This window comes from Carettochelys insculpta, chromosome 30 (genome assembly GCF_033958435.1).
Source record: "Carettochelys insculpta isolate YL-2023 chromosome 30, ASM3395843v1, whole genome shotgun sequence".
NCBI classification, from domain to species: Eukaryota; Metazoa; Chordata; order Testudines; family Carettochelyidae; genus Carettochelys; species Carettochelys insculpta.
The window spans coordinates 15,265,592-15,292,228 of record NC_134166.1 but is presented as its reverse complement, the minus strand read 5'-3'; the positions used below and the strand labels follow the sequence as shown (position 1 = coordinate 15,292,228).

At 57.3% G+C, this 26,637-nt stretch overlaps 1 protein-coding gene across 1 annotated transcript; it reads left to right on the top strand.

Annotated features, from left to right (window-relative positions):
* The first annotated feature begins 21,670 nt into the window (after positions 1–21,670).
* APOC2 (apolipoprotein C2) lies at positions 21,671–25,802 on the top strand. Its single transcript, XM_074980606.1, has 3 exons — positions 21,671–21,731; positions 23,983–24,112; positions 25,712–25,802. The coding sequence occupies exons 1-3, from the start codon at positions 21,671–21,673 to the stop codon at positions 25,800–25,802; spliced, it is 282 nt and encodes a 93-aa protein (XP_074836707.1).
* The last annotated feature ends 835 nt before the right edge of the window (positions 25,803–26,637 follow it).

Below are 26,637 nucleotides of genomic sequence, written 5' to 3'. Positions count from 1 at the left end.
CGCGGTCTACCAACGGGCCTGTGGCTTCCGTGACGCCCTCGTCACCTTTGGCGTGGCTCACGGCTTGCTGCGTGGCCCCACAGGAACTGCCGGCGCTCCCTCTGGCGAGGATCCTCCCCAGCCCTCCAAATGGCGCCGTTCATCTTTGCCACACTAAACGTCAGGGGCTGCGGGTCGGGTCTCCACAGGTGCCGAGTGCTCTCCTTCCTCCGAGAGGGCGGGTACTCGGTCACCTTTCTACAGGAGACCCACACTACTCTGGCCGCCGAAGCCAAGTGGCGGCTGGAGTGGGGAGACGGGGTCCACTTTAGTCATCTCTCGGCCCAGCGGGCCGGGGTAGCGACCCTGTTCTCCCCAGACCTGTAGCCCGAGGTGCTGGGGAGTGTCGAGGTCGTGACGGACCGCCTGCTGTATTTCCGGGTGCGGGTGGAGGGGCTGCCTCTTCACCTTGTCAACATCTACGCCCCGACACTCGGCCCGGAGAGAACCCCCTTCTTCCGGCAGGCGGCGGCCTTCCTTGACACCATCGATCCTCGCGAGTGCCTGGTCCTCGGCGGGGATTTCAACTGCACCCTCGAGGAGCGGGACCGCACGGGGACCGAGAAGTGCCAGGCCGCTGCGGACGTCCTCAGGGAGCTCATTAACCGTCGCTCCCTGGTGGACGTCTGGCGCAGCCCCCACCTGGACGAGGACGCCGGTTTCACCTACGTCCGGGTGGTGGGCCATAAATCTGCACGCTCCCGGTTGGACCGCATTTACATCTCGCGGCACCATCTCTCCCAGGCCCACGCCTCCAGCGTACGGCCGGCCCCCTTCTTGGACCACCATCTGGTGGCCGTGAAGGCTTCCCTCTCGCTGGGGAAGCGGGGGTTGGCCTACTGGCATTTTAACAACAGCCTGCTGGAGGACGTGGGCTTCGTGGCGTCCTTTCGGGAGTTCTGGCTGGCCTGGCGCGAGCAGCGGCGCGCCTTTCCCTTGGCACGGCGGTGGTGGGACCTGGGAAAGGTGCGCGCGCGGCTCTTCTGCTGCGACTATACTTGGGGGGCCAGCCGGCGGCGGGATGCGTTGATAGGGCAGCTGGAACGGGAGGTCCTTGAGCTGGAGAGGCGTCTAGCCGCCAGCCCCGGAGATCCATCCCTCTGCGGCACGTACCAGGAGAAGCGGGACGAGCTCAGGACCCTTGACGCCCATCAGGCACAGGGGGCCTTGGTGAGGTCGTGAATCCAACTCCTCCGGGAGATGGACCGCGGCTCCCGCTTCTTCTACGCCCTGGAGAAAAAGAGGGGCGCCCAAAAACATATCCTCTGCCTTCTGGCGGAGGATGGCACCCCTCTTACGGATCCGGTGGAGATGCGCGAGAGGGCTCGCGCCTTCTACGCTGCCCTTTTCTCCCCGGATCCGACCGACGCCGACGCCCGCAGGGCGCTCTGGGACCAACTCCCGTCGGCCAGCACGGGCGACCGGGACCGGCTGGAGCTTCCTCTCACTCTGGCCAAGCTCTTGGAAGCCCTCCGTCTCATGCCCACCAATAAATCCCCGGGAATGGACGGGCTGACCGTGGAGTTTTACCGTGTGTTTTGGGACGTCCTCGGCCCAGACCTGCTCGGCGTCTGGGCCGAGGCCCTGCAAAGTGGGGTGCTCCCCCTCTCGTGCAGGCGTGCAGTCCTCAGCCTGCTACCCAAGAAGGGGGACCCCCGCGACCTCAAGAACTGGCGTCCCATCTCGCTCCTCAGCACGGACTACAAGATCATTGCCAAAGCCATCTCCCGTCGCTTGGGGTCCGTGCTGCAGGACGTGGTCCACCCCGACCAGACCTACACCGTCCCGGGCCGCACCATCCTGCATAATTTGTCCCAGGTCCGGGATCTCTTAGAGCTTGGGTGTAGGGACGGCCTGTCGTTCGCCCTCCTGTCCCTGGACCAGGAGAAGGCGTTCGACAGGGTGGACCACGGGTATCTCCTGGGCACCCTGCAGGCCTTTGGCTTCGGACCCCGCTTCGTCGGGTTTCTCCGGGTGCTGTACGCTGCCTCGGAGTGCATGGTCAAGCTCAACTGGACCCTGACTGCTCCGGTCAGCTTCGGACGGGGAGTACGACAAGGCTGCCCGCTCTCAGGACAGCTGTACGCTCTGGCCATCGAGCCCTTCCTCTGCCTCCTTCGGCGAAGGTTGACGGGGTTGGCGCTTCCAGAGGCAGGGCTGCGGCTAGTCCTGTTGGCGTACGCCGACGACGTGCTCCTCATGGTCCAGAACCCGGGAGACCTGGCGCGTCTGGAGGCTTGCCAAGCTATCTACTCGGCAGCCTCCTCCGCCCGGGTCAACTGGGTCAAGAGCTCTGGCCTGGTGGTCGGGACCGGATGGCAGACGAGCCGCCTCCCACCCGCACTTCAGGCCATCCGGTGGAGCGCGGGTCCGCTGCTCTATCTAGGCGTCTTTCTCTCCGCCACGCATCCCTCTCCGCCGGAAAACTGGCAAAGCCTAGAGAGCAGGGTCGCTGAGCGGTTGCGGAGGTGGACAGGGCTACTCCAGTGTCTCTCCCTCCGAGGGAGAGCGCTGGTGTTGAACCAACTAGTCCTGTCCATGCTCTGGCACCGCCTCAGCACCCTGGTCCCACCCCCCGGGTTCCTGGACCAGCTCCAGAGGTTAATCCTGGAGTTCTTCTGGCCAGGACTGCACTGGGTCCCTGCAGGGGTACTCCATCTTCCCCCGGAGGAGGGGGGACAGGGCCTGACCTGCACGCGCACTCAGGTCCATGTCTTCCACCTCTGGGCCCTGCAGAGGCTTCTCAACACCAACAGTGCAGATAGTCCGGGGTGGAGCACGCTGGCGCACCCTTTCCTCCGCCGTTACCGTGGGCTCCGATGCGACCGGCAGCTCCTCTATTTATCCTGCAGAGACCGTCTGCGAGGCCTCTCGGAGCTGCCGGCCTTCTACCAGGACCTCCTTCGCACTTGGCGGCTGCTCGCAGCCTCCAGGTCCTTAGGGGCCACTGTGGGAGAAGACCTCCTCGCGGAGCCCCTGCTACACAACCCCCACCTTTGTGTGCAGGCGGCGGAGTCTCGCACGGTGCGCCGGAGACTGGTCCTAGGTGGAATCACCAGGGTCAGAGACCTCCTGGACTACGAGCGGGGGGACTGGATGGAGGCCCCAGCGCTCGCCCGGCGCATGGGGCTCTCCGACCTACGCTCCCCCCGTCTCGTACTCCGGGAGGTGAAGGCTGCCCTGCCCTCCACCGCTCACAGTTACCTCGGCCGGGTCCTGCGAGAGGGTGCACCCCGCCCCCCTCCCACTCCTAGCCCTCCGGACCTCTCCGTGGGCCCCCGGCTTCGCCATCCTGCCCGCCCCCCTCCCCCCATCACCTTAGCCGGCTGCACACTGTCCAGCCGGTCCCCTTCCGAACCGCGCCTCGGCACCTTCTGTACGCGCTCGTGCTTCACACGCTCCACTTCCCCACCCTCGTGTCCCGCCCCGATCACAAATGGCGGGACCTCTTGCCGTCATCGGAGGGTGGGGAGCCCCGGTGGGCCGGCCTCTACTCCACCTTGGTCCCACGGCCCGCCGGGGACATCAGCTGGAGAATCCTCCACGGAGCGGTGAGCACGGGCGTGTACCTGGCGCGGTTCAACCCCATCCCGGACACCTGTACCTTTTGCGGCACGAGGGAGAACCTGGCGCACATCTACATCGAGTGCGCCAGGCTGCAGCCCCTCTTCCGGCTCCTCCAGAACCTCCTCTTGAGGTTCTGGCTGCACTTCTCCCCACACCTTCTCATCCTCTCACACCCTATCCGTGGCCCCACAAAGTCGCGGGACCTCCTCGTCAGCCTCCTCCTCGCCATGGCCAAAGTGGCCATTTACAAAACCAGGGAGAGGAGGCTGGCAGGGGGGGCGACCTGCGACTGTGGGGCCTACCTCCGTTCCTCCCTCCGCTCACGAATCCAAGCAGAGTTCCTCTGGGCGGCGTCCACCAACTCCCTGGATGCCTTTGAGGAACGGTGGGCGCTGTCCGGGGTCTTCTGCTCGGTGTCCCTCTCTGGCTCCCTTATTTTAAACCTTTGACCCTCACTCCCGTTCCTGGTTTTTCTTTCGTTGTCCCCCGTACTTATTTGGGACCGGGCTGTTTTTAATGGGTCCCCTCTCATTGTGAGAGGGGCCTTGTAGCCGTGGGCAGGCTATGCCTGCCCACTCCCCCGGCATTCAATATGTACACTAGCAAACGAGATGCGATCTTGAAACGTTGGCTAACTCCCCCTAGCGTTCTCCAAGAGAGAGAAGGGTCAGGAGTGAAAGTCAGAGGTACGAAGGCACACGAAAAGTGAGAGGATATAGAGCACGTCAAAAGTTTGTGAACATCCTGCTGTGAACGCCTTGCATAACAAACCCCTGTGTGTGGGCTGTTCTTAACACAGGGATTGCGCAAAGTCCGGTTTGATGCTATTTAGTAAGGACCATCACAGGCCCCGCAGCTCCTGAATGACTGTGTTTTTACCAAATGAGAAAACAAGGGCTCTTCTTGCTGCTGTGGTTGCCCACCCCTGGTCTAAGAGTGGAGAACACCTGGGCTGCGTCTACACGTGCACGCTACTTCGAAGTAGCGGCACTAACTTCGAAATAGCGCCCGTCGCGGCTACACGCGTCAGGCGCTATTTCGAAGTTAACTTCGACGTTAGGCGGCGAGACGTCGAAGTCGCTAACCTCATGAGGGGATCGGAATAGCACCCTACTTCGACGTTCAACGTCGAAGTAGGGACCGTGTAGACGATCCGCGTCCCGCAACGTCGAAATTGTGGGGTCCTCCATGGCAGCCATCAGCTGGGGGGTTGAGAGACGCTCTCTCTCCAGCCCGTGCGGGGCTCTATGGTCACTGTGGGCAGCAGCCCTTAGCCCAGGGCTTCTGGCTGCTGCTGCTGCAGCGGGGGATTCATGCTGCATGCACAGGGTCTGCAACTTGTTGTCGGCTCTGTGGATCTTGTGCTGTTTAGTGCAAGTGTGTCTGGGAGGGGCCCTTTAAGGGAGCGGCTTGCTGTTGAGTCCACCCTGTGACCCTGTCTGCAGCTGTGCCTGGCACCCTTATTTCGATGTGTGCTACTTTGGCGTGTAGACGTTCCCTCGCAGCACCTATTTCGATGTGGTGCTGCGCAACATCGATGTTGAACATCGACGTTGCCAGCCCTGGAGGACGTGTAGACGTTATTCATCGAAATAGCCTATTTCGATGTCGCCACATCGAAATAGGCTACTTCGATGTAGGCTTCACGTGTAGACGTAGCCCTGAACTGCAAATGAAGCTGGGATTTATAGCCAGGTGAGGGACTAGCTGGTGAAACACCTCGTCTAGGGAGCTCACCTGAAATCAAGATGGGACAGGGGTCTTTTTTAGCCATGCTCTGCACTGCAAACTGAGGCCTAACTCCTGGCATGGACGGTGCTGTGTGGACAGAAGGGGGTTCCCCTCCCAGGAGGCGGTGTACATATGCTACCAGGAGCAGCTCGCCTGCAGGGGAAGAGAGACCCCTAGAGCAGCGGTTTTCAGCCAGTGTGCCCCAGAACATGCCATGAAACACCATCCATTTCCCTGTCCTGTGGCTTTTTGCAGCACCACCCTGGGGGAGGGGAGGGGAGATTATTGACAACCCTGCACCAGGGAGGGCTGTCTGATTCCCAGCAGGTGTGGGGTTTGTCAAATCCCTCCCCCATCCCACATTTACGCTAAAATGTCCCCTGGGGCTGCTGAGGTTCCCCCCATCCCCAGCAACCCGGGGATGAGGGGTGGACCTCAACAGCCCCAGGGGACATTTTGGCCTAAATGCAGGACTGATAATGGTGGCTGATAATACAGTGCAGAATCATAGAATCCCAGGGCTGGAAGGGACCTCAGGAGGTCATCTAGTCCAGCCCCTGCCCAAAGCCAGATCAACCCCAACTAAACCGTCCAAGCGAGGACTTTGTCAAGCTGGGACTTAAAACTACTCCACATCCATTTTTGTTGGTTTCTTAATATCTACTCTTGTTTTTTGTAGTTTTACGCTTTGCCAGATACGCCTCTCCATTATCCAGAGTGTTTGAGTATCCGGCAGCCGCCCGGTCCCGGTGCTGCCGGACAGGAGAGAGTGTATTGCCTCCAGAGGAGCAGGGGGGGGAGCTAGGAAAACAGTCCCATAGTTTAGAAATCACGTTGGTGCCTCAAGACCCTGGGGTGCCCTGGGTTAAGCAGGGATGGTCACAGCGTCCTTCCAGAGGCTTATCTCCTCGGCTGCTGTAAATCACCGGAGCATCTGTGACGTCCTGGGCCCTCCTTCAGGGCCACCAGCTGAAGGTCGAGCCTAGCGAGCCACATGCTTCTGCTTTACACAGCTCCAGGAAACCAGGTTGAGAAATCACCAGGTGCAAATATTGCAGAAGCTCTGTGCAAAGAGACCTTGGGAGCAGCAGTCTGGCTGCCAGCCACCTGCCTGCTCATCCCTTTGGCTGCTTAAACAAACAGCCTTTTGGACTCCCTCCCCCCAAGGTCAGCAGCCCCTCTCCGAGTGGCTGAGCCCCATGGCCCTGTTGGTGCCTCTGCTCTGTGGCCAGCGGCTGTGCCAGTAGCTGGACTCGCATGAGAAAGGCCGGGTCTGTGCTGCAAGTTAGACCTGTCTGACAAATGCACTGGAACGAGGCTCCTGTCATACGTCCAGCCCGTGTTCCGTGTGTGGGCGGACCTGGCCCATTGTGCTGCTGGTCACAGGGCCTTCGGGACGGGGCTGCAAGGCCGTGGTAGCAGGCGCAGCACCACACCAGGCAGCTTGCCCAGTGGTCCATGGTCGTCCTACTACAGCAACAGTGCTTTTCCCCTGACGTGCGAGGGGAGGCATGTGTGTGTGTGTGTGTGTGTGTGTGTGTGTGTGTGACTGTGTGTGGCTTTGGCTGTGTGTGTGACTGTCTGTGTGCAACTGTGTGTGTGTCTCTGACTCTGTGTGTGTGAATGTATGTGTGCAACTCAGTATGCATGTGTGTGACTGTGTGTGAGAGACTCTGTGTGTGTGTGTGTGTGACTGTGTGTGTCTTTGGCTGTGTGTGTGACTGTCTGGCTACGTCTACACGTGCAGCCAACATCGAAATAGTCTATTTCGATGAATAACGTCTACACGTCCTCCAGGGCCAGCAACGTCGATGTTCAACTTCGACGTTGCTCAGCCCAACATCGAAATAGGCGCAGCGAGGGAACGTCTACACGTCAAAGTAGCACACATCGAAATAGGGATGCCAGGCACAGCTGCAGACAGGGTCACAGGGTGGACTCAACAGCAAGCCGCTCCCTTAAAGGGCCCCTCCCAGACACAGTTGCACTAAACAACACAAGATACACAGAGCTGACAACTGGTTGCAGACCCTGTGCCTGCAGCATAGATCCCCAGCTGCCGCAGAAGCAGCCAGAAGCCCTGGGCTAAGGGCTGCTGCCCACGGTGACCATAGAGCCCCGCAGGGGCTGGAGAGAGAGCATCTCTCAACCCCCCAGCTGATGGCCGCCATGGAGGACCCAGCAATTTCGACGTTGCGGGACGCGGATCATCTACACGGTCCCTACTTCGACGTTGAACGTCGAAGTAAGGTGCTATTCCTATCTCCTCATGAGGTTAGCGACTTCGACGTCTCGCCGCCTAACGTCGAAGTTAACTTCGAAATAGCGCCCGACGCGTGTAGACGCGACGGGCGCTATTTCAAAGTTGGGCTACGTCTACACGTGCACCCAACTTCGAAATAGCTTATTTCGATGTTGCGACATCGAAATAGGCTATTTCGATGAATAACGTCTACACGTCCTCCAGGGCTGGCAACGTCGATGTTCAACTTCGACGTTGCTCAGCCCAACATCGAAATAGGCACAGCGAGGGAACGTCTACACGCCAAAGTAGCACACATCGAAATAAGGGAGCCAGGCACAGCTGCAGACAGGGTCACGGGGCGGACTCAACAGCAAGTCGCTCCCTTAAAGGGCCCCTCTCAGACACACTTTCATTAAACAGTGCAAGATACACAGAGCCAACAACTAGTTGCAGACCCTGTATATGCAGCACGGACCCCCAGCTGCAGCAGCAGCAGCCAGAAGCCCTGGGCTAAGGGCTGCTGCCCACGGTGACCACAGAGCCCCGCAAGGGCTGGAGAGAGAGTATCTCTCAACCCCCCAGCTGATGGCCGCCATGGAGGACCCCGCTATTTCGATGTTGCGGGACGCGGATCGTCTACACTGTCCCTACTTCGACGTTGAACGTCGAAGTAGGGCGCTATTCCCATCCGCTCATGGGGTTAGCGACTTCGACGTCTCGCCGCCTAACGTCGATTTCAACTTCGAAATAGCGCCCAACACGTGTAGACGTGACGGGCGCTATTTCGAAGTTACTGCCGCTACTTCGAAGTAGCGTGCACGTGTAGACGCAGCCTTGGTGCCGCTACTTCGAAGTAGCGTGCACGTGTAGACGCAGGTTCTGTGTGCAACTGTGTGTGCAACTGCATGTGTGACTGTGTGTGTTTCTGACTGTGTGTGTGAATGTATGTGTGCAACTCGGTATGCATGTGTGTGACTGTGTGTGTGTGCATGTGTGTGCGCGACTCTGTGTGTGCATGTGTGTGCGACTCTGTGTGTGCATGTGTGTGTGTGCGACTCTGTGTGTGCATAGCAGAGGTTCCCAACCTTTTCCAGACCCCGGCACACTTCAATGCCACAAACCGTTCCATGGCACAGCCACTTTTTCCAGCCGAATTGATTGCTCGTAAGTTGCCCGCTGGAGCTGGGACGTGGCATTTAAACTGTCCCAGCTGCAATAGGTTCCCGACCTCCCTGTCTCCCCTTTGCCACAGCTGGAATGGGGGCGGCCCCCCTCCCGGCCGCGAAGCAGCATTTCCGCTGTCTCCTGGTGAGAACCGGCTCCTGCGGGGTCGGCATTTCCCCTCCCGTTGGCTTTGCAAAGAGCCACCCTGGCGGGAAATTGACCGACCCTGCACCCACTTTGCTGCCTGAGCCCCGGCTGGTGCGGGGCTGGTCAATTTCCACCCTCTGAGGAGGCTGTGCAAAGAGCCAGGGGAGGGGACATTGACGACATCTCACGGCACACTTGGGCAGTGCCACGGCGCACCAGCTGCAAGCCACTGGCGTGCGGGATGGGCAGAGACGTGTTTTGGGGGCTCCGGCTCTCTGGCTTGTCAGTTCAGCCAGCGCCAGGAACCAGTCGCTGCTGAGGCAGGCAGCGGGAGACAGCCCGACATCAGCCCCCGCTTTCCTGCCAGGCTCTCTGAACACTCGCACTCTCACCCGCCCGCCTCAGCATCCTCTGACCCATTTGCTCAGGGGGCTGCAAGACACAAGCTCGCCTGCAGGGCAGCCAGCAGCCACTTGGGAGATGATGGGACCTTTCTGGAGGCTGCTTAAAGCCGGGGGTGCAAACGTTGGATGCTGGGCCCCACTTTCTGTCCCGGTGATTAGCAGCCCCCGCCCCCGCTTGGCGTAATCCAAACGGAAGGAAACGTCGGTTATGTTCATACAAAAAAATAACCATTTCAGTCGGAAAATAACTCTGTGGACTATAACATGGTTGCTGCTCTGTGTATAAAGGGGAATGCACAAAGCCAGCAGCCCACGGCAACACGTGTAGTGAGACGGATGAGTCTGAGCTCCTGCAGCCAAGCCTGCTGTGCCCGCCACTTTCGAAACGTCGTGACCCAAGCGTTGGTACAGGCTGGGGGTCCAACTGGCTTGGAAGTACTTCTGCAGAGACCTGGCAGTTGTAGTGGACGAGAAGCTGGACATGAGTCAACCGTGTGCCATTGTAGCCAAGAAAGCTAATGGCATATTAGGTTGCATCAAGAGGAGTGTTGCCAGTAGATCCAGAGAAGTGATTATTCCTCTTTATTTGGCTTTGGTGAGGCTGCATCTGGAGTACTGTGTCCAGTTCTGGGCCCCCATTTATAGGAAGGATGTGGATACACTGGAGAGGGTCCAGCGGAGGGTGACCAAAATAATTAGGGGGCTGGAGCATATGACCTATGAAGAAAGGTTGAGGGAATTGGGACTGTTTAGTCTGCAGAAGAGAAGACTGAGGGGGACTTGATAACAGCCTTCAACTTACTGAAGGGAGGCTGCAAATAGGCTGGAGAGAGGCTGTTCACAGTGGTCACGGATGGCAGAACACAGAACAATGGACTCAAGTTGTGGTGGGAAGGTCCAGGTTGAACATTAGGAAAAACTCCTTCCCTAGGAGGGTGGTGAAGCATTGGAATGGTCTCCCCAGGGGCGTAGTGGAGTCTCCATCCCTGGAGGTGTTTGAGTCTCGCCTCGACAAAGCCCTGGCGGGGCTGATCTGATGGGTTTGGTCCTGCCTAGGGCAGGGGGCTGGACTCGATGGCTTCTTTTGGTCTCTTCCAGCTCGATTGTTCTATGAGTCTATGACCCCCAACAGCCCCCCTTTGCTCACCCCGGCTTGAAGGCAGGAAGCTGTGGAAAGGTTTACGCTGGCCAGGGAGAGCGAATTGCTGGGCCCCTGGGCAAGGAATGAGCCTTCCAGGGCCCAGCAGCAATTTAACTGGCCTGGGGCTCTAGCCAGGAGCCTCGGGTGCTTTTGAGTTGCCAGACCACATGGCAGCTGCCTCCCCGCGTCGGCAGGCCTGGCCCTGGCACCCCCACGGCATGGCAAGCTCCACACTTCGCCGTCAAGTTGTCGTCCCCGAGCGCTGCACCTGTGGTGTGAGTGTGCACGGGGGCCGGGGGGCCAGAGGCATCGCGAGAAAATGGGACCAGCCCGGGCTAAGCAGAGGTGAGCAGCAGGGGTGAGCCTGCTGCAGCTCAGCGAAGGGCCGGCTGGTCCCACTGGAGGCTGCCACGGCCTCCCCCAGCAGGGAGAGTGGAAGGGGGGCTGGAGAGAAGGGCAGAGACTAGCACAGCTGAGGAGAGAGTTAGAGGGTGGCGGAGGACATCACAGAGGCAGCAGGGAGGGGGGCAGCTCCTGCAGGGGCTGGGGGGCTGCCTGCCCCCATAGCTTCAGGGCTCAGCCAGAGGCGGGGGAGGACTGGGCGCTCCGCCCAGCGAGACCACGTGGCTCTGCCTGCCGCCCTCTGGGCCAAGGGGCCTGTGATGGGGTACTGGGGTCCCCCAAGCTCTGCACCCTGTCCGCAGGCAGGAGAGTCTCTCACTTAGCAGGAGAACAGAGGGTTTATTAGCCGACAGGACACAGCATCGTACAGAGCAGTCAGTGCAGCAGGCAGACACAGCCAGTCCAATCCATGTTGGGGAGAGGAGGCCCCGAGGGGCCCCCAGAGCTGGGGCCTGGCCCCCTCCTTTGTCTCTCTCTCCCTCAGCCCAAACTAACTGCTTCCCAACTCCCAGTTCCAATTCAAACCCCTCAGGCTCCACCTCCTCCTTTGTCTGCAGTACAAAGGTGTTACCTGGTCATCAAGGTTACCCTCAGCAGGAGCCCCACACCTTCTGTGAGCCACTCACATACACACAGGTATCCCCCACTCCATCACATCTCTCCCCGCTTCCAGACCGAACTGAGCGGGGTCACTCAACTGGTGACCTGGGGAAGTTCGGGGCTCTCCCCTTGTGACAGGGCATCGGCTGTACCCTCTGTTCTCCCCTTGATGTGCACCACCTCCACGTCATAGTCCTGCTGGGGGAGGCTCCAGGTCAGGAGCTTGGTCTTGGCCCTTTTCATGTGCTGCAGCCGGGCAAGTCCCTCTAGTTCCCTTGGGTTGGTTGGTCTCGCTGCTTCGGCCCCGGTCCGTCAGCCACGTTCTCAAGTCAGGCGGGCAGAGCCCATACAGATGCTGCAGCACCAACAGATCAAACAGGTCTTTTGTGGTCTGGGTCCTGCCCCATCTGACCACCAGTCCATACAGCTGCTCCAGCCAATGTCTCGAATTCAGTTACAGTCCAGTTACAAATGCTTCCATCCTTGGCGTTTAGCCAGACCACCACAATGGCTGTGTGCCTCAGTTTCCCCTTTCATGCCACACAATAGGTTTGGAATGTTCCTTCTCATGTCAGAGGTTGCAAGACTAGTTACAGGGAACAATGGTGACATTTCAGAGTTACAGACTCCTTCAACATACAATTCATGCTTCTACATCAATGTCATCATGTCACATGGCTCTTTCCAAACATTCAGTGCATGGTACAATTCTACAGCTTTTGGGAGCAGCACCCCTTGGTTACAGCAGTCAGCGTGAGTAACAGAACAAACCCATTGCAACTGTACATTTACGTTGCTCTTTGGTAGACCACAACTTTTGTGTAACCTCCTTGAGAATCTGGTATTTTGGGGATAAATGGCTGAGGCCTTTCTTAGCACCATCAAGTTCTAATCTTCTCCCTTGCCCCCTGGGGTGGAAATCTGATCTCTCTGGCTGTGCCCTCCCTTCTAACAAGAGCTGGGCCATTGATGATCTCAGGGAGACAGCCCCCTTCCAGCCAGTCTGGAAATTTGCAAACCAAACTGCTTTCTGAGAGTTGTTTTGTGAGTCCCAGATGCAGAATCCACATGGAGGAATCCCTGTTTATCCCTTACTGGCCCACCAGGCCCACAGCTTCTTTGTCCTTTTCCCTCCAACTTCTGCCTCCCCATGGAAACAGAATTGGAGTCCAGTGTGAGAATATAAGTGTTTCCACCATCTGGAGATGGGGAATTGCTGAACCTCTCCTGCATTGACTGTGCAGCAGTTTTACTTGGTTCTCACAGGGCTGCTCACACTACCTGATAGTTTTCACTTTACATGCACCAACCTCCAATTCCTGAGAAACTTTTACACTGCCTGCTTTGGACCCTTGCAGAGCACAGCCAGTGGTTTCACTCTCAGGCAGGTCCTGGCCATCAGGAGCTGAAACAACTTCTCCCCAGGCAAAGGGCTGCTCTGGCTCTTACAGACAAGCACCTTTCCTGTTCACTCTCCTTCACCTCACTACCATTTTCTGCAGTCCCCACAGACGGGTCAGGAAAAGTTTCAGGGAAATTCTCTTCCTCAAGAGCTCCCCCAAACAATAACTCACCCCTGTCTGGCTCCACAGGGGCACTGCTCCCTTGAGCCACAACCAGCTTCTGGGGTTCACCTACACCCAGGATCACTTCTGGCCCATCAGGCAGATTCCCATGTAATCCCCCTCCAGGCAGACAGCCAGTACCACCGGACAGAAGGTTAGGATCCCTTTCCTCCCTTCTGCTACCAGCTCCTTTATCTTCATCAGTCAGCATAACTCCATTGCCCGTCTGTTCTTGTGTCCTGGCGAGAGGATGACTCTGGTAGGACAGAGTCCTCTCACCCCCTCCCAATAACACCTCAGCATCAGGCAAAGAACAAGTACTAGAATCGTCTGGTCTCTGGGATTCCCTGATGATCCTAACTGGATTAGACCAAGTTAAAGCATCATCCCCCCTGAGAGACACAGAGGTAGGCCCACTTCCCATCTGGGCTTCAGCTGCCCTCAGATCCAGCTCTGGGATCTTGGCTCCATCTCGAGCCCCCACAGGCTCAGGCAAAGGATTCACTTCCCCAGAAGCAGAAGCACTTTTCTTGCACCAAGGACCAGTGTCCTTAGCAGGGATACCACTGCCCATCCCAGAGCCATTCCCTCTGCTCCAGCCCCCATGGCTGGATTCAGAGACACACCTGGAATGCTCTTTTCTGGTGGATCCTTCTCCAGCCACCCTAGGCTGAGGAATCCTCCTCAGACAATGGGCTAGTTTCCTCATTGGCACCTTTTCCAAACGCAGGCTCTGCTCTCTCCCCAGGCTGCTGCTGCTGCTGTTCAACACAGACAGACAATGGGAGACACTCTCTCCTTTGTCCCAGCCCCCCGGCTGGTCTCCACACACACACAGAAGGTGAAGCAGCTTCTCTCACAGACAACTTGCCATTCCCAGTGGATCAGCTGCTTTCCTGCACAGACACACAGGCACCTTCCTTGGCCCAGGCCTGGAAAACTCTTCGCAGGTCTGTCTTAGCCACTAGTAGATGATGGGTTGGAATCGCTCCTTCCCTCCTTGAGCTGTGGCAGGCCACTCGGTTCAGAGCTCCATGCAGTCCAGGGTTCCCTGCCCCGATCCGGGCTCATCTCTGCAGGATTCTCCCCAGCCCTCAGCTCCGCCACTGCACATCCACGCTGCCTTGTCCAGCTTCTTTAATCTCGATTCGGTTTCCAGGTGCTGCCACTTCACAGCGGAGTTGCTCAGCGTGGTTGCAGGCTCTCAGGCTGATGCCCTCTGCACCCCACGATTCCTGGAAGAATCCCTTCAGTGTGCCAGGCTTCTTGCGGGTCACAAGCTGCCCGGGGTTAGGCCGTAGGCCCCTCTGCCCTCTGGGACCGACTCCAACAGACTCCCAGCGGAACCCCTTCTTCAGTGTGACACCCGCTCTAAGGGACCATGAGCACACTGTCTTGGGAAGGACTCATTCAGCGTCAGCCTTAAACTAAGAGGTGGGGGAAAGCCGATTGGTGCGGGGGAGCACCTGGATCGGACGGAGACTTCTCTTACACGAGGCTCCATAGACAGGGATTCCCTAGAAGTTAGTCAGATAGGGAACGTGGGAAATAATATATGGGCCAGATCAGATGTGAAACAATCGTGCATAAAAAAATCCAACGCGTCTGTGAAAGGCGGACATATAAATAGTGGTAGTTTTCTAACATGCTTTTACACTAATGCTAGGAGTCTGTCTAATAAGATGGGTGAACTGGAGTACCTCATATCAAAGGAGGAAGTTGACATAATAGGCATCTCAGAAACATGGTGGAATGAGGAAAATCAGTGGGACACTATCATACCGGGATATAAATTATATCGGAAAGACAGAACAGGTCGTGCGGGTGGCGGAGTGGTACTATATGTGAAGGATAATATAGAATCAAATGAAGTAAAAATCCTAAAGGAATCAAAATGTTCCATAGAATCATTATGGATAACAATTCATTCCTCTAATATGAATATGGCATTAGGAATATATTACCGACCACCTAACCAGGACAGTGATAGTGATGCTGAAATGATGAGGGAGATTAGAGAGGCTATCAAAATAAAAAACACAGTAATAATAGGAGATTTCAATTATCCCCATATTGATTGGGTGCATGTCACCTCAGGACGGGATTCAGAGATTAAATTTCTTGATGCCTTAAATGACTGCTTCTTGGAGCAGCTAGTACAGGAACCCACAAGGGGAGAGTCGATTCTCGATCTAGTCTTGACTGGAACGCAGGATCTGGTCCAAGAGGTAACTGTTACTGGACCGCTTGGAAATAGTGACCACAATATAATAACTTTTAATATTCCTGTGTTGGGAAGAACACCGCAGCGGTCAAACACTCTGGCATTTAATTTCAAAAAGGGGAATTACACTAAAATGAGGAAGCTAGTTAAACAGAAACTAAAAGGTAGAGTAATTAAACTAAAATCCCTGGAAGCTGCATGGAAACTGTTTGAAGACACCATACTAGAGGCCCAACTTAAATGTATACCCCAAATAAAAAAACACAGTAAGAGACCTAACAAAGAACCACCATGGCTAAACAGCCATGTTAAAAAGGCAGTGAGAGAGAAAAGGGCAGCTTTTAAAAAGTGGAAGTCAAATCCTAGTGAGGAAAATAGAAAGGAACATAAACACTCCCAAATTAACTGTCATAATGTAGTAAGAAAAGCCAAAAAAGAGTTTGAGGAACAGCTAGCCAAAAATTCAAAAAACAATAGTAAAATGTTTTTTAAATACATTAGAAGCAGGAAGCCTGCTAAAAAAGCAGTGGGGCCCTTGGATGATAACGATATAAAAGGAGCGATCAAGGAAGACAGTGCCATTGCGGAGCGATTAAATGATTTCTTTGCTTCAGTCTTCACGGCTGAAGATGTTACAGAGGTTCCTAAATCTGAGCCAGCCTTTTTAGGCAACAAATCTGAGGAACTCACTCAGATTGAAGTGACATTAGAGGAGGTTTTGGAATTAATTGATAAGCTGAATAGTAACAAGTCTCCAGGACCAGACGGCATTCACCCAAGGGTTCTGAAAGAACTCAAATGTGAAATTGCGGAGTTATTAACAGTGGTTTGTAACCTATCCTTTAAATCCACTTTGGTACCAAATGACTGGAAGACGGCCAATATAACACCAATATTTAAAAAAGGCTCTAGAGGAGATCCTGGCAATTATAGACCGATAAGTTTAACATCAGTACCAGGCAAATTAGTAGAAACACTAGTAAAGAGTAAAATTGCAAGGCACATAGAAGAGCACGAATTGTTGGGCAAAAGTCAGCATGGTTTCTGCAGAGGGAAGTCGTGTCTGTCTAATCTATTAGAATTCTTTGAAGGGGTTAATAAACATGCGGACAAGGGGCACCCAGTGGACATAATATACCTAGATTTCCAGAAAGCCTTTGACACAGTCCCACACCAAAGGCTTTTATGTAAATTAGGTGGTCATGGGATAGGAGGAAAGGTCCTTTCATGGATCGGGAATTGGTTAAAAGACAGAAAACAAAGGGTTGGAATAAATGGTAAATTTTCACAATGGAGGGGGGTAACTAGTGGTGTTCCCCAGGGCTCAGTCCTGGGACCGATCCTGTTCAACTTGTTCATCAATGATCTAGAAAATGAGGTAAGCAGTGAGGTGGCCAAATTTGCAGATGACACCAAGTTGTTCAGGACAGTCAAAAGCAAAAGGGATTGTGAAGAACTACAAAAAGATCTCAGCAAACTGAGTGATTGGGCAGCAAAATGGCAAATGAAATTTAAAGTGGGTAAGTGTAAGGTAATGCATGTTGGAAAAAATAACCCAAATTACACGTACTACATGATGGGGTCAAATTTAGCTACGACAGATCAGGAAAGGGATCTTGGAGTTATAGTGGATAGTTCTCTGAAGACATCCACGCAGTGTGCAGCGGCAGTTAGTAAGGCAAATAGGATGTTAGGAATTATTAAAAAAGGGATCGATAATAAGACAAAAGATATCATACTTCCCCTATATAAAACTATGGTACGCCCACATCTTGAGTACTGCGTGCAGATGTGGTCTCCTCACCTCAAAAAAGATATATTGGCATTAGAAAAGGTTCAGAAAAGGGCGACTAAGATGATTAGGGGCTTGGAAAGGGTCCCATATGGGGAGAGGCTAGAGAGACTGGGACTTTTCAGTTTGGAAAAAAGGCGATTGAGGGGCGATATGATAGAGGTATATAAAATCATGAATGGTGTGGAGAAAGTGATTATAGAAAAATTATTTACCTTTTCCCATAATACAAGAACTAGGGGACACCAAATGAAATTGATGGGTAGTAGGTTCAAAACTAATAAAAGGAAATTTTTCTTCACACAGCGCACAGTCAACCTGTGGAACTCCTTGCCCGAGGAGGCTGTGAAGGCCAGGACTCTATTAGGGTTTAAAAAAGAGCTTGATAAATTTTTGCAGGTTAGGTCCATAAATGGCTATTAGCCAGGGATAAAGTATGGTGCCCTAGCCTTCATAACATGGGCAGGAGATGGATGGCAGGAGATAAATCACTTGATCATTGTCTTCTGTTCTCCTTCTCTGGGGCACCTGGCATTGGCCACCGTCGGCAGATGGGATGCTGGGCTTGATGGACCTTTGGTCTGACCCAGTATGGCCATTCTTATGTTCTTATGTTCAGCCTCCTCAGGGGTCACTTGTTCCTGGGGGTTGGGCTCTCGGCCCCTCCACCTTCTGGGACCGACTCCAACAGATTCCCAGGAGTAACCCCTCCTCGGGTGTGACACCCCCTCTCGAGGACCACAACCGCAGTTGCTTGGGTTCGGCCGCAGGCCCCTCCGCCTTGGGGAACTGCACCTCACTGCGCTTCAGCACACCTGGGTCTCGCAGGCCCCACTTCTTCCGGGGCCCCGGTCACTTACTGCTGGATGCTCCATCCTCGGGGTGCAGAACATCCCACTTCTGACACCAGTGTGATGGGGTACTGGGGTCCCCCAAGCTCTGCACCCTGTCCGCAGGCAGGAGAGTCTCTCACTTAGCAGGAGAACAGCGGGTTTATTAGCCGACAGGACACAGCATCGTACAGAGCAGTCAGTGCAGCAGGCAGACACAGCCAGTCCAATCCATGTTGGGGAGAGGAGGCCCCGAGGGGCCCCCAGAGCTGGGGCCTGGCCCCCTCCTTTGTTTCTCTCTCTCTCCCAGCCCAAACTAACTGCTTCCAACTCCCAGTTCCAATTCAAACCCCTCAGGCTCCACCTCCTCCTTTGTCTGCAGTACAAAGGTGTTACCTGGTCATCAAGGTTACCCTCAGCAGGAGCCCCACACCCTCTGTGAGCCACTCACACACACACAGGTATCCCCCACTCCATCACAGGGCCGAAGCCCGAACTCGGGTGAGGCAGGCGGGCGCCGTGCTGCAGGCCTGGGGCCGAGCAGAGGTCTGGGCCCAGGACAGGGCCTTGCCAGCGCACCCCTCCGGCGTTAGCGCCGCTCCCCGGCCTGGCACTCGGCCCGGGGTGTGCGGGCACCGTTCTGTCATCTCACCCTGCGCCTCTGGGCTCAGCCGGGCAGGGCCCTGTGCTGCCAGCCCCCCACCCCCCGCCTCCGGGGGCGAGGGGCTGTGCCCCCTCCAGCAGCCAGGCCCCCCCGTGTGTGCCGACAATGGCTCAGGGCAGTGATGGCTTGGCAGCTCCTTGGGCCCGGGTGTGCACAACGGCCCACGCGGCTGCCTCCAGGCCATGCCCGCGGCTCCGCAGCAGGGCCATGCGAAGCCCAGCGGGCACCGCACAGGCCCTCAGCGCCAGGCCGGCCGGTTCCAGGGGCTCACCTCCAGCAAGGGGCCGGCCGCGCCGGCCGGGGTCCTGGGCTTCGTGTGCAACCGGCCGGGGGATTAACGCAGCAGAACCGACGGCTGCGCACTCGGTCATCACCGGAGCAAGGGGCTGGGGGCTCCGAGGGCAGAACATGAGGGGTGTCACAGAAACCTGGGGGAACGAGGCCGAACCCTCTCCATCGGCCTTCCAACGGCAACGGAGCCTCCCCGGACCCACGCCCTGACCCACGCCCCTCCCCCCCGTGACCCACACACTCCCGGCCCTGACCCACACCCTCCACACTGATCCACACCCTGAGCCACGCCCCCCCGGCCCTGACCCACACCCTGACCCATGCCCCTCTCACCGACCCACACACTCCCAGCCCTGATCCACACCCCCCGCCCCCGGCCCTGACCCATGCCCCCCCCACCCCGACCCATGCCCTGACCCACACCCTGACCCATGCCCCGCCCTGCTCCGATCCACGCCCCACCACCCTGACCCACACCCCCTTGGCCCTGACCAACACCCTGACCCACATCCCACCCTGCCCCACCCTGCCCTGCCCCACACCCTGACCCACCCTGCTCTGATCCATGCCCCTACACCCTGACCCACACCCCACCCTGCCCTGACCCACATCCCACCCCTCCCTGACCTGACCCACACCCTGCTCTGCTCCGATCCATGCCCCCCCAGCCTGACCCACACCTCCCCACCCTGACCCACACCCCACCATGCCTTGATCCATGCCCTGCCCTGCCCCGCCCTGCCTGACGCCCTGCCCTACCCTGCCCTGCCCTGATCCATGCAGCTCTCGATCACTGGCCATCGCCTGCACGCTCCAGGCCACGCGCTCTTCTGCCGGCTGTCGCGGCTCGTGCCCGGCGGGCGCCAGCATGAGGCCAGCTGGCAAAGGCGGCTTTAGCAAGTGACACACAGGCCCAGCGTCTGCCCCCTCCCTGCTGGAGTCCAAGGTCACAGGGACCCCGAGGAACCAGAAGCAGGACTGATGTCTCCGGGGAGGGCCGGGCCATGGGGCTCTGGCTGAGCTGGTCCGGGTGATGGGCTTTTCCAGGCCTGTCTTGTCATGGTGAGAGCGAGAAACCCGGGATCTCGCACAGACCCCTGACCTCAGTCGCCTGTCTCACTCGGACACCCCCAGCCCACCAGCCCCTCCCCAGGGCAGGGGCTGGACCCCAGGAGTCCTGCCGGCCAGCTCATGTGGTGGGGAGAGACACTGGGGAGACTGTTCAGCCCAGTGGTGTCCATGCCGGCCTGGCCACCAGCCGGGGCATTCAGCTGCCCCTGGGATGAGGGCTGGAGGCCGGCTGTATTCTCAGCATCACTCAGCCGGGGGGAATGAGGCCACCCCCCAGGCAGAGGGCCAGCATGTGGGGCTGATGCGGGACACAAGCATGGCCTTGGCTGCCCCCTGCCCCGAGTGGATTTCCTCCCCCACACAGCCACGGAGGGCCAGGCTCGGCCTTGGGCTGCAGGCGCTGGGCTGGAATCTGCAGGATCGGGCCAGGCAGAGCCCTGCACCCGGGGCGCATCGGGGGCGCGTTCTTCCCCCACGGGCTGGGGAGAGAGCTGAGGTGGACAGGGCGGGGGGGCTCTGCTGTCCCACCAGTGAGACCGGGAGTTGGTGCTGGGGGCGATGGGGGGACGACAGGGACCTGGTGGCGTGCGGGAGGCCAGGCCCCACAGCCGAGGGCGCGAATTTCCCTCCGTGTGGCCGTCCCGCGTGGGGAGGGGGGAGCGTGTACGTCCAGCAGCCGCCCTCAGGTCGAAGTGTTGGCCCTGCTGTGTTTGCCTGGACTCTGCCCGGGCCGCCACGGTGGGGTCACTGCATGGCTGTGTTTGCGGAAGGGGGGTTAGGAGCTTTAAAGGAGGCGGCCCGGGCCCTGGAGCCAGACTGAGCAGCAGCCTCCAGCCAACCGTGAGTACCTTGCCAGAGGAGACGGTGAAGCCTGGGACTTAGCAGAATTTGAGAAAGAGCTAGACGAACTCCTGCCGGTTCGGGCCATAAAAGGCTGTTAGCCAAGGGTAGGAACGGTGTCCCTGGCCTCTGGCTGTCACAGGCTGGAGATGGATGGCCGGCGACAAATCGCTTGATCATTGTCTTCGGTCCACCCCCTCTGGGGCACCCGGCACAGTCGGCAGACAGGATACTGGGCTGGATGGACCTTTGCTCTGACCCAGTATGGCCGTTCTTATGTTCTGGGGGGACATGGCCGTCCCCCTCCCCCCCACGCCTGGTCTGGCTTCCAGAGGACTAGGGGCTGGGCGGACCAGCTGGATAGCTCTGTCGCACCTCCCTGCAGCCTGAGCTGGCACAGCCAGGAGGGAAGCAGCTGCCAGCCAGGCTGGGAGGCTGGGTTCCTTGGGATTTTGCTAGGGACCTGCACCCTGCTGGGGGTCCCGGCCGGTGAGCCCAAGGGTCTTCTCCTGCCTTACCGGCTGCGCCCGTTTCCTTTGGTTCGTAGGTGTCCGCGCCTTGCTCAGGACAGCGCCGCCCTCTGCACAGCAGGTGTGGGCCCGGCTCGCCCAGGGCTGGGCTCGCGTGGGAAACGGAAGAGACGTTCCTGTGGATCTGCTGGGATCTGGCTTGTCTCCCACCTGCTCTGGGGCTCACACCAGCCCCCGCTCACAGAGTCAGGCAGGAGCCCGGGCGGGTGGGTGTCACTTGGGTGGGGGGTTCCCAGCCGGGTTCTAGACGCTGTGCTCAGGACACATCCCTAAGCCGGCTGTGTGGGGCGGAGAGGAGTGACCCATTCTGGATGCCCACTGGCACAGGCGGGGCAGGAGGAAGGGGCTTGCTTCAGCCAGCTCTGACACGCCGGTGCCGAGGGAAAAGCTGCGTTAACCCCCAGGTTTCGTTTTCCAGCCAGCATGAGGCACCTCGATCTGAAAGTTGCCGTGGCCTTGGTCCTGGTGCTGATTCTGTGCACTGGTAGGTGTTGCTGGGCGGCGCGGGAGGGTCCTGGGAACCAGAGATGCAGGTTAAACTCCTAATGATGATCCAGACACCCTCTGTCTCCACTGCGTCCTCTGTGCCAGACCCAGGGATACCTTCCCCTCCCCATTCCTGCTGTCCGGGGGATCCAGGCCCAGCACAAACCCAAGGACCCCAGTATTGGCTGCTGGTTGTAGGGCTGCTGGCTCTCTCCATCTTGCCTGGTGCCAGAGGCTGCTCAGCCCCAGCCGCCTGCCCAGGGCTTTCTTCCCTTTTCATTCTCTAGAACAGAAATTTGCAAGGAAATGCGCAATCTCAAGTGCCTTGCGTGGGCTTGGGCCCAAACCGGAACATTTTTGGTCTCTGTTGATGCAATCCAAGCCCAGCAGCACAAGCGAGAAAGTGGCAGTTAAACAAAGACCATGGGGAGCCGGGGGTGCAGGGAAACAAACACGCCTTTGTTTGCGTCATTTGTTCATGAGAGCCGAAGCCAGTTCTCCGCCTGCCCTGGAAGCAATTGCCCCAGAGCCCTGGCCACCTCTTCCCCCAGGCGGCTGTTGGACCAGCCTTTTGCAGCCTTGTTTTAGCAGTGGCCACTGTTCCCAGCAAGCTGAGCCCTTGGGCACCACCCAGCGCTTGCAGTGCGGCCCAGCTGATCTGCAGCGCGCCCGCAGCCAGCAGGACGTGTCCCTATGGTGGTGCACATCCACAGATGCCTTGGCGCACAGAACAACATTTATTCCATGCCTGGATGGAAGAAAATTGGCGGGCGCCCTGGCACTGACCCTTATCACTATCTAATTGAGATAGTTTGTCTGTCCGTGAGTCTGTCTGTTCCCCAAAACCACCCAAACGTGGTATGCAGCTTCCTTGGGGTGTGGTTGTGCCCTGGCCCTGGAAAGGGACGTGCCTGGGATGGGATTGCTTATCACGAACCCACACAGGCAAGAGCCGGAAGCACCAGGCAGGTGAAAGGGGCTGGCGGGGGGCACGTCCCCTCCATCTGGCACTGCCCCAGCCCCAAACCATACCCCCGTGGCCTTTCAGGAGGGTGGGGGAGGGGCTGAATCCCCCCCCCCCTCCTCCCGTTCATACGGGAACATTGCTGGCTGCTCCCCTCCAACAGGGAGTGAGGAGGAACGCCCCGTATGCTGCATTCCTCACTCGGGCGGGGGCAGGGGGGCCAGTCCCAGCCCAGGGGCATGTTTCCCTCCCCCGGAGCTGCCACCACGTGGCCCCAAGCTGCTGCAGTGAGAGAGGGCTGGGGGGGTTCTCCTTCCCCAGGGCACCAGCATACTGACCCCCCACACCCCGGCCCTGCCCCAGAGCAGCGATTCAAAGGGAGCCTGTGCCTCTTCCTTCTGGTGTCAGAAAAGCTCCACCCTTTATGGAGTAACAGGCCAGGCAAAGCCCCTCGTTCCCATAAAGGTGTCCCGACCTCGAGGTTCACAGCAGCGGGAGTTAGCAGTGGTAACAGGGTTTAAACTTGTAGAAAACAACAGCGATGTCTGACCCTCACCTGTCGAAGGCGTCGGCTACCCAGACGTTATTCTGGAAATGCCCTTTCTTCTTTTGCTTTAGAATTGATACCGTTGTACTGCACTGCTACACAATTTAGCATTGTAGGACGATTGGACTGCACCACAACACAACTGTGCCGCAGCACAACACAACTTAGAAATGTAATACAATTGTACTACAATACGATCTCAAATTGTCATGCAGTTGTACCGCCGTACGACAGAAATGGAACACAACTGTACTGCACTACAATATGAGTTAGAATTGTCATACAATTGTACCGCGGTGCAACACAATTTAGAATTGTGAAACAATGGTGCTGCACCACAATGCGATTTAGAATAGTAACACAACTTGCAATGCCCCACGACACCCCCTCAGTTCTTTTCCAAGACCGCGCCAGGGCTCACGCCCGCCCGTTGATAACCAGTGTGTGGGATTCTGGGGTGTCTGAGCCATTGTGGACTCTCATAAGTTGTGCTTTGCACGTCACTCCGCACCAGAAGCAGGGGAGGAGGTGGTCACCTGTCCAGCCTGATTTCCCTTCTGCGCCCCCTTCCTGGCCATGCTGTTGGTGCATGTTAGTGCATGAACAGCGCCTTGGTCAGCACAGCTGTCTGTGATGCACGAATGGGACCAGGACAGTCGTGGCAGGTGCTGGCGAGGATTCCTGCCTCTGGCCCCTCCCCCCCAAGAGAGACTTCTGCACCATTTTCTGTCTCCACAGAGGCTTCCAACTACCGGCTCCAGAAACGGGAGGCTCAGGACTCGTTGTCCTGGTTCCAGGAAGCTGCCACAGATTACTGGCAGAAGCTGACTTCAGTGGTGCAGGGCTGGATGGATAAGGTCCGATCCTGGTAAGGGATAGCCAGGTGGAAACAGCAGTAAACCTGGAGGAAGCCACCAGCACAGCCGTGGTTTCCAGGCAGAGCAAGTGGGCTGGGAGGTGGTGGTGTCTGGATCCCACACCGCCCCATAGGGTTTGCTGTCTCTGTGCCATGGGGGTTACAATCCTGGGTGCACACTGATGCAAAGACCAGGTGTGATTTGTGACCGACCAGCCCCTCCCCATCCCTGGGGCTGATTCCCAGGCCTCACTTCCCGCGTGTGGGGCAGCTGGGTTACAGCTGCCTTTGTGATCCTGCAGTTTGAACTGGTGGGGCCCAGTTCAGGCGCTAGTGAGGCTGCTGTAATATCGGCAGATGATTCAGAACTGCTCACGGTAGGGAAACATCCCCCTTCCACAGGCTCTCTCAAGCCAGCTGCCAAACGGCCTCACAAAACGGGGTTGGACAGTCCAATGGCAGGTGAAATTCAGCGCCAAGACATGCGAAGTAACACAGATTGGAAAGCATAATCCCAACTGCCCATAGGCCAGGTGGGGCTCTACATTAGCTGTTCCCACGCAAGAAAGAGCTCTCGGCGTCATGGTGGATAGTCCTCTGAAAACAGCAGCCAGAAAAGCACACAGAGCATTAGGCTTCACTCCAAAAGGGATGGGAAACAGGGCAGAAATATCCTATCGGCACCAGAGAAATCTGTGATATGCTCACCCCTCGATTACCGCAGGCAGAAGCGGCCGTCCCGTCTCTAAAAAGGTAGATTGGAATTGGAAAAAGTTCAGAAAAGAGAGAGAAATGCTGAGGGGTCTGGACCAGCTGCCATAGGATGAGAGGTTAAAAAGGTTGGGACTTTCCAGCTTAGGAACAAGCAGACTATGGTGGGGATAGGAGAGAGGTCTATACAGTCGTGACTGGTGTGGAAAAAGTAAATAAGGAAAAGTTAAGTAGCTGTTCCCATGACACAAGAACTAGGAGTCACCAAGTGAGACGAACAGGCAGCAGGTCTGAAACAAACCAAGGCAGTATTTCTTCATGCAGTGCACAGCCAACCTGTAGAACTCCTCGCCAGGGGATCCGTCAAAGGCCAAGGCAGTAAGACAGGGCAGAAAAGAACGAAATACATTCCTGGAGGTTGGGTACCTCAATGGCCGTTAGCCAGGCTGGGCAGGGAGGGTGCCCCAGCCTGTTTGTCTGAGGCTCGGAATGGGTGATGGGATGGATCACTCGCTGGTTCCCTGCTCTGTGCGCTCCCTCTGGGGCAGACAGGCCACCGGGTGAGATGGACGTTGGCCTGACCCCGTATGGCTGTTTTGAGCTCTGCTTGGCCTGGCTCTCCCTGGAAAGCAGAGGAGGGTGCTGTAGCTACGGCACAGCATTCTGCCTCCTTTGGGATGCTCAGAGGAGTGGGGTCACTGCCTGTCCTGCTCTCTTTGAAGCTACTGTCTGGTGCCCATACAGCATGAAAGGGCCCTAGGCGCACAGGAAGCCGGGCCCCCATGTCAGTGATTTTTGGGGTGGGTTTTACTCTGACTGTAGCTAATAATGATGGTGACAGCGCAGCTGATCCGGCAGGGACCAGGCTCCAGGCCTCATTCCCACCGCTTTCCCTCCCAGGGATATCTATGAGAAAACCAGCTCAGCTGCAGGGACCTACACAGGAATCCTGCAGGACCAGCTTTACCACTTGTGGCATGGGGAGCAGTAGCACGAACGGCCTTCCTCACCCTCTCCTTGGGACCACGTCGGCCGCGAGAAGCCAGCACGGGCAGCGAGCTGGTGCCCATGGTACATGTGTGTTCACACGCTGACACCTCTCTGCATACAAAGTCAATAAAGAAATGCTCGTGCCTGGCTCATCCCGGCTGCATAGGTGGGTCTGGAAGTGACTCAGAACTTGCAGCTGATGGGGTTGTACTTGTGACTACCCCTCCCAGCCCACTTTCCCCGTTTTCATTTACTGGGAGGACCCCATGGCCCCTGCGGGCAAGTGACGCATTGTGCAAACGCCACAGCAGGAGTGAGGCGCAGAGAGGCACAAACCCCTGGAACCCTGCAACTCTGCAGCTCTCCGCTCCGGACCCACGGGGATTCACCTCCGCGGCGTTGCACTTGGGTGCCTGCAGGTGGGGCTGTGGCTAAGAGCTTGTTCCCAGAACCTGCGCGTTTGCAGCTAGCCGTGGGCTTCCGAAGCTGTGGCTGTGGCTCTTGGTGGTTCAGTTTTGCAGATGTGTCTGTGCAGGCCTCTGTGAATGGGCTGAGAAGAGAACCTCGGCATCCTGACTCCCGGGCCCTTTCACTCTCACCATTAGACTAGACACCGCCTAGGCGTGAGGCACAGCGCACAGGGTGCATAACTCCCACACCCTTCTGGTCCAACCCACAGGACAGCACTCCTGCCGGAGCTGGGTGTGGGGAAGCCCCTCAGAGCCAGCCTTACCCATACGCAGAATGTGCAGCTGCAGGGGTCCCTGAAAATTTGGGGCACCACTGGGTCTTACTGTCCCTCCATCCACTGCTTCCCATCCCTGCTGTCTGGCTCC

Bases quoted from the DNA above. Each gene is read 5' to 3' on its own strand.
- APOC2 (XM_074980606.1), top strand. From the start codon at position 21,671: ATGAGGCACCTCGATCTGAAAGTTGCCGTGGCCTTGGTCCTGGTGCTG. The intron at 21,732-23,982 runs GTAGGTGTTGCT...CTGTCTCCACAG, and splicing joins GGTGCTGATTCTGTGCACTG to AGGCTTCCAACTACCGGCTC. The intron at 24,113-25,711 runs GTAAGGGATAGC...TTTCCCTCCCAG, and splicing joins ATGGATAAGGTCCGATCCTG to GGATATCTATGAGAAAACCA.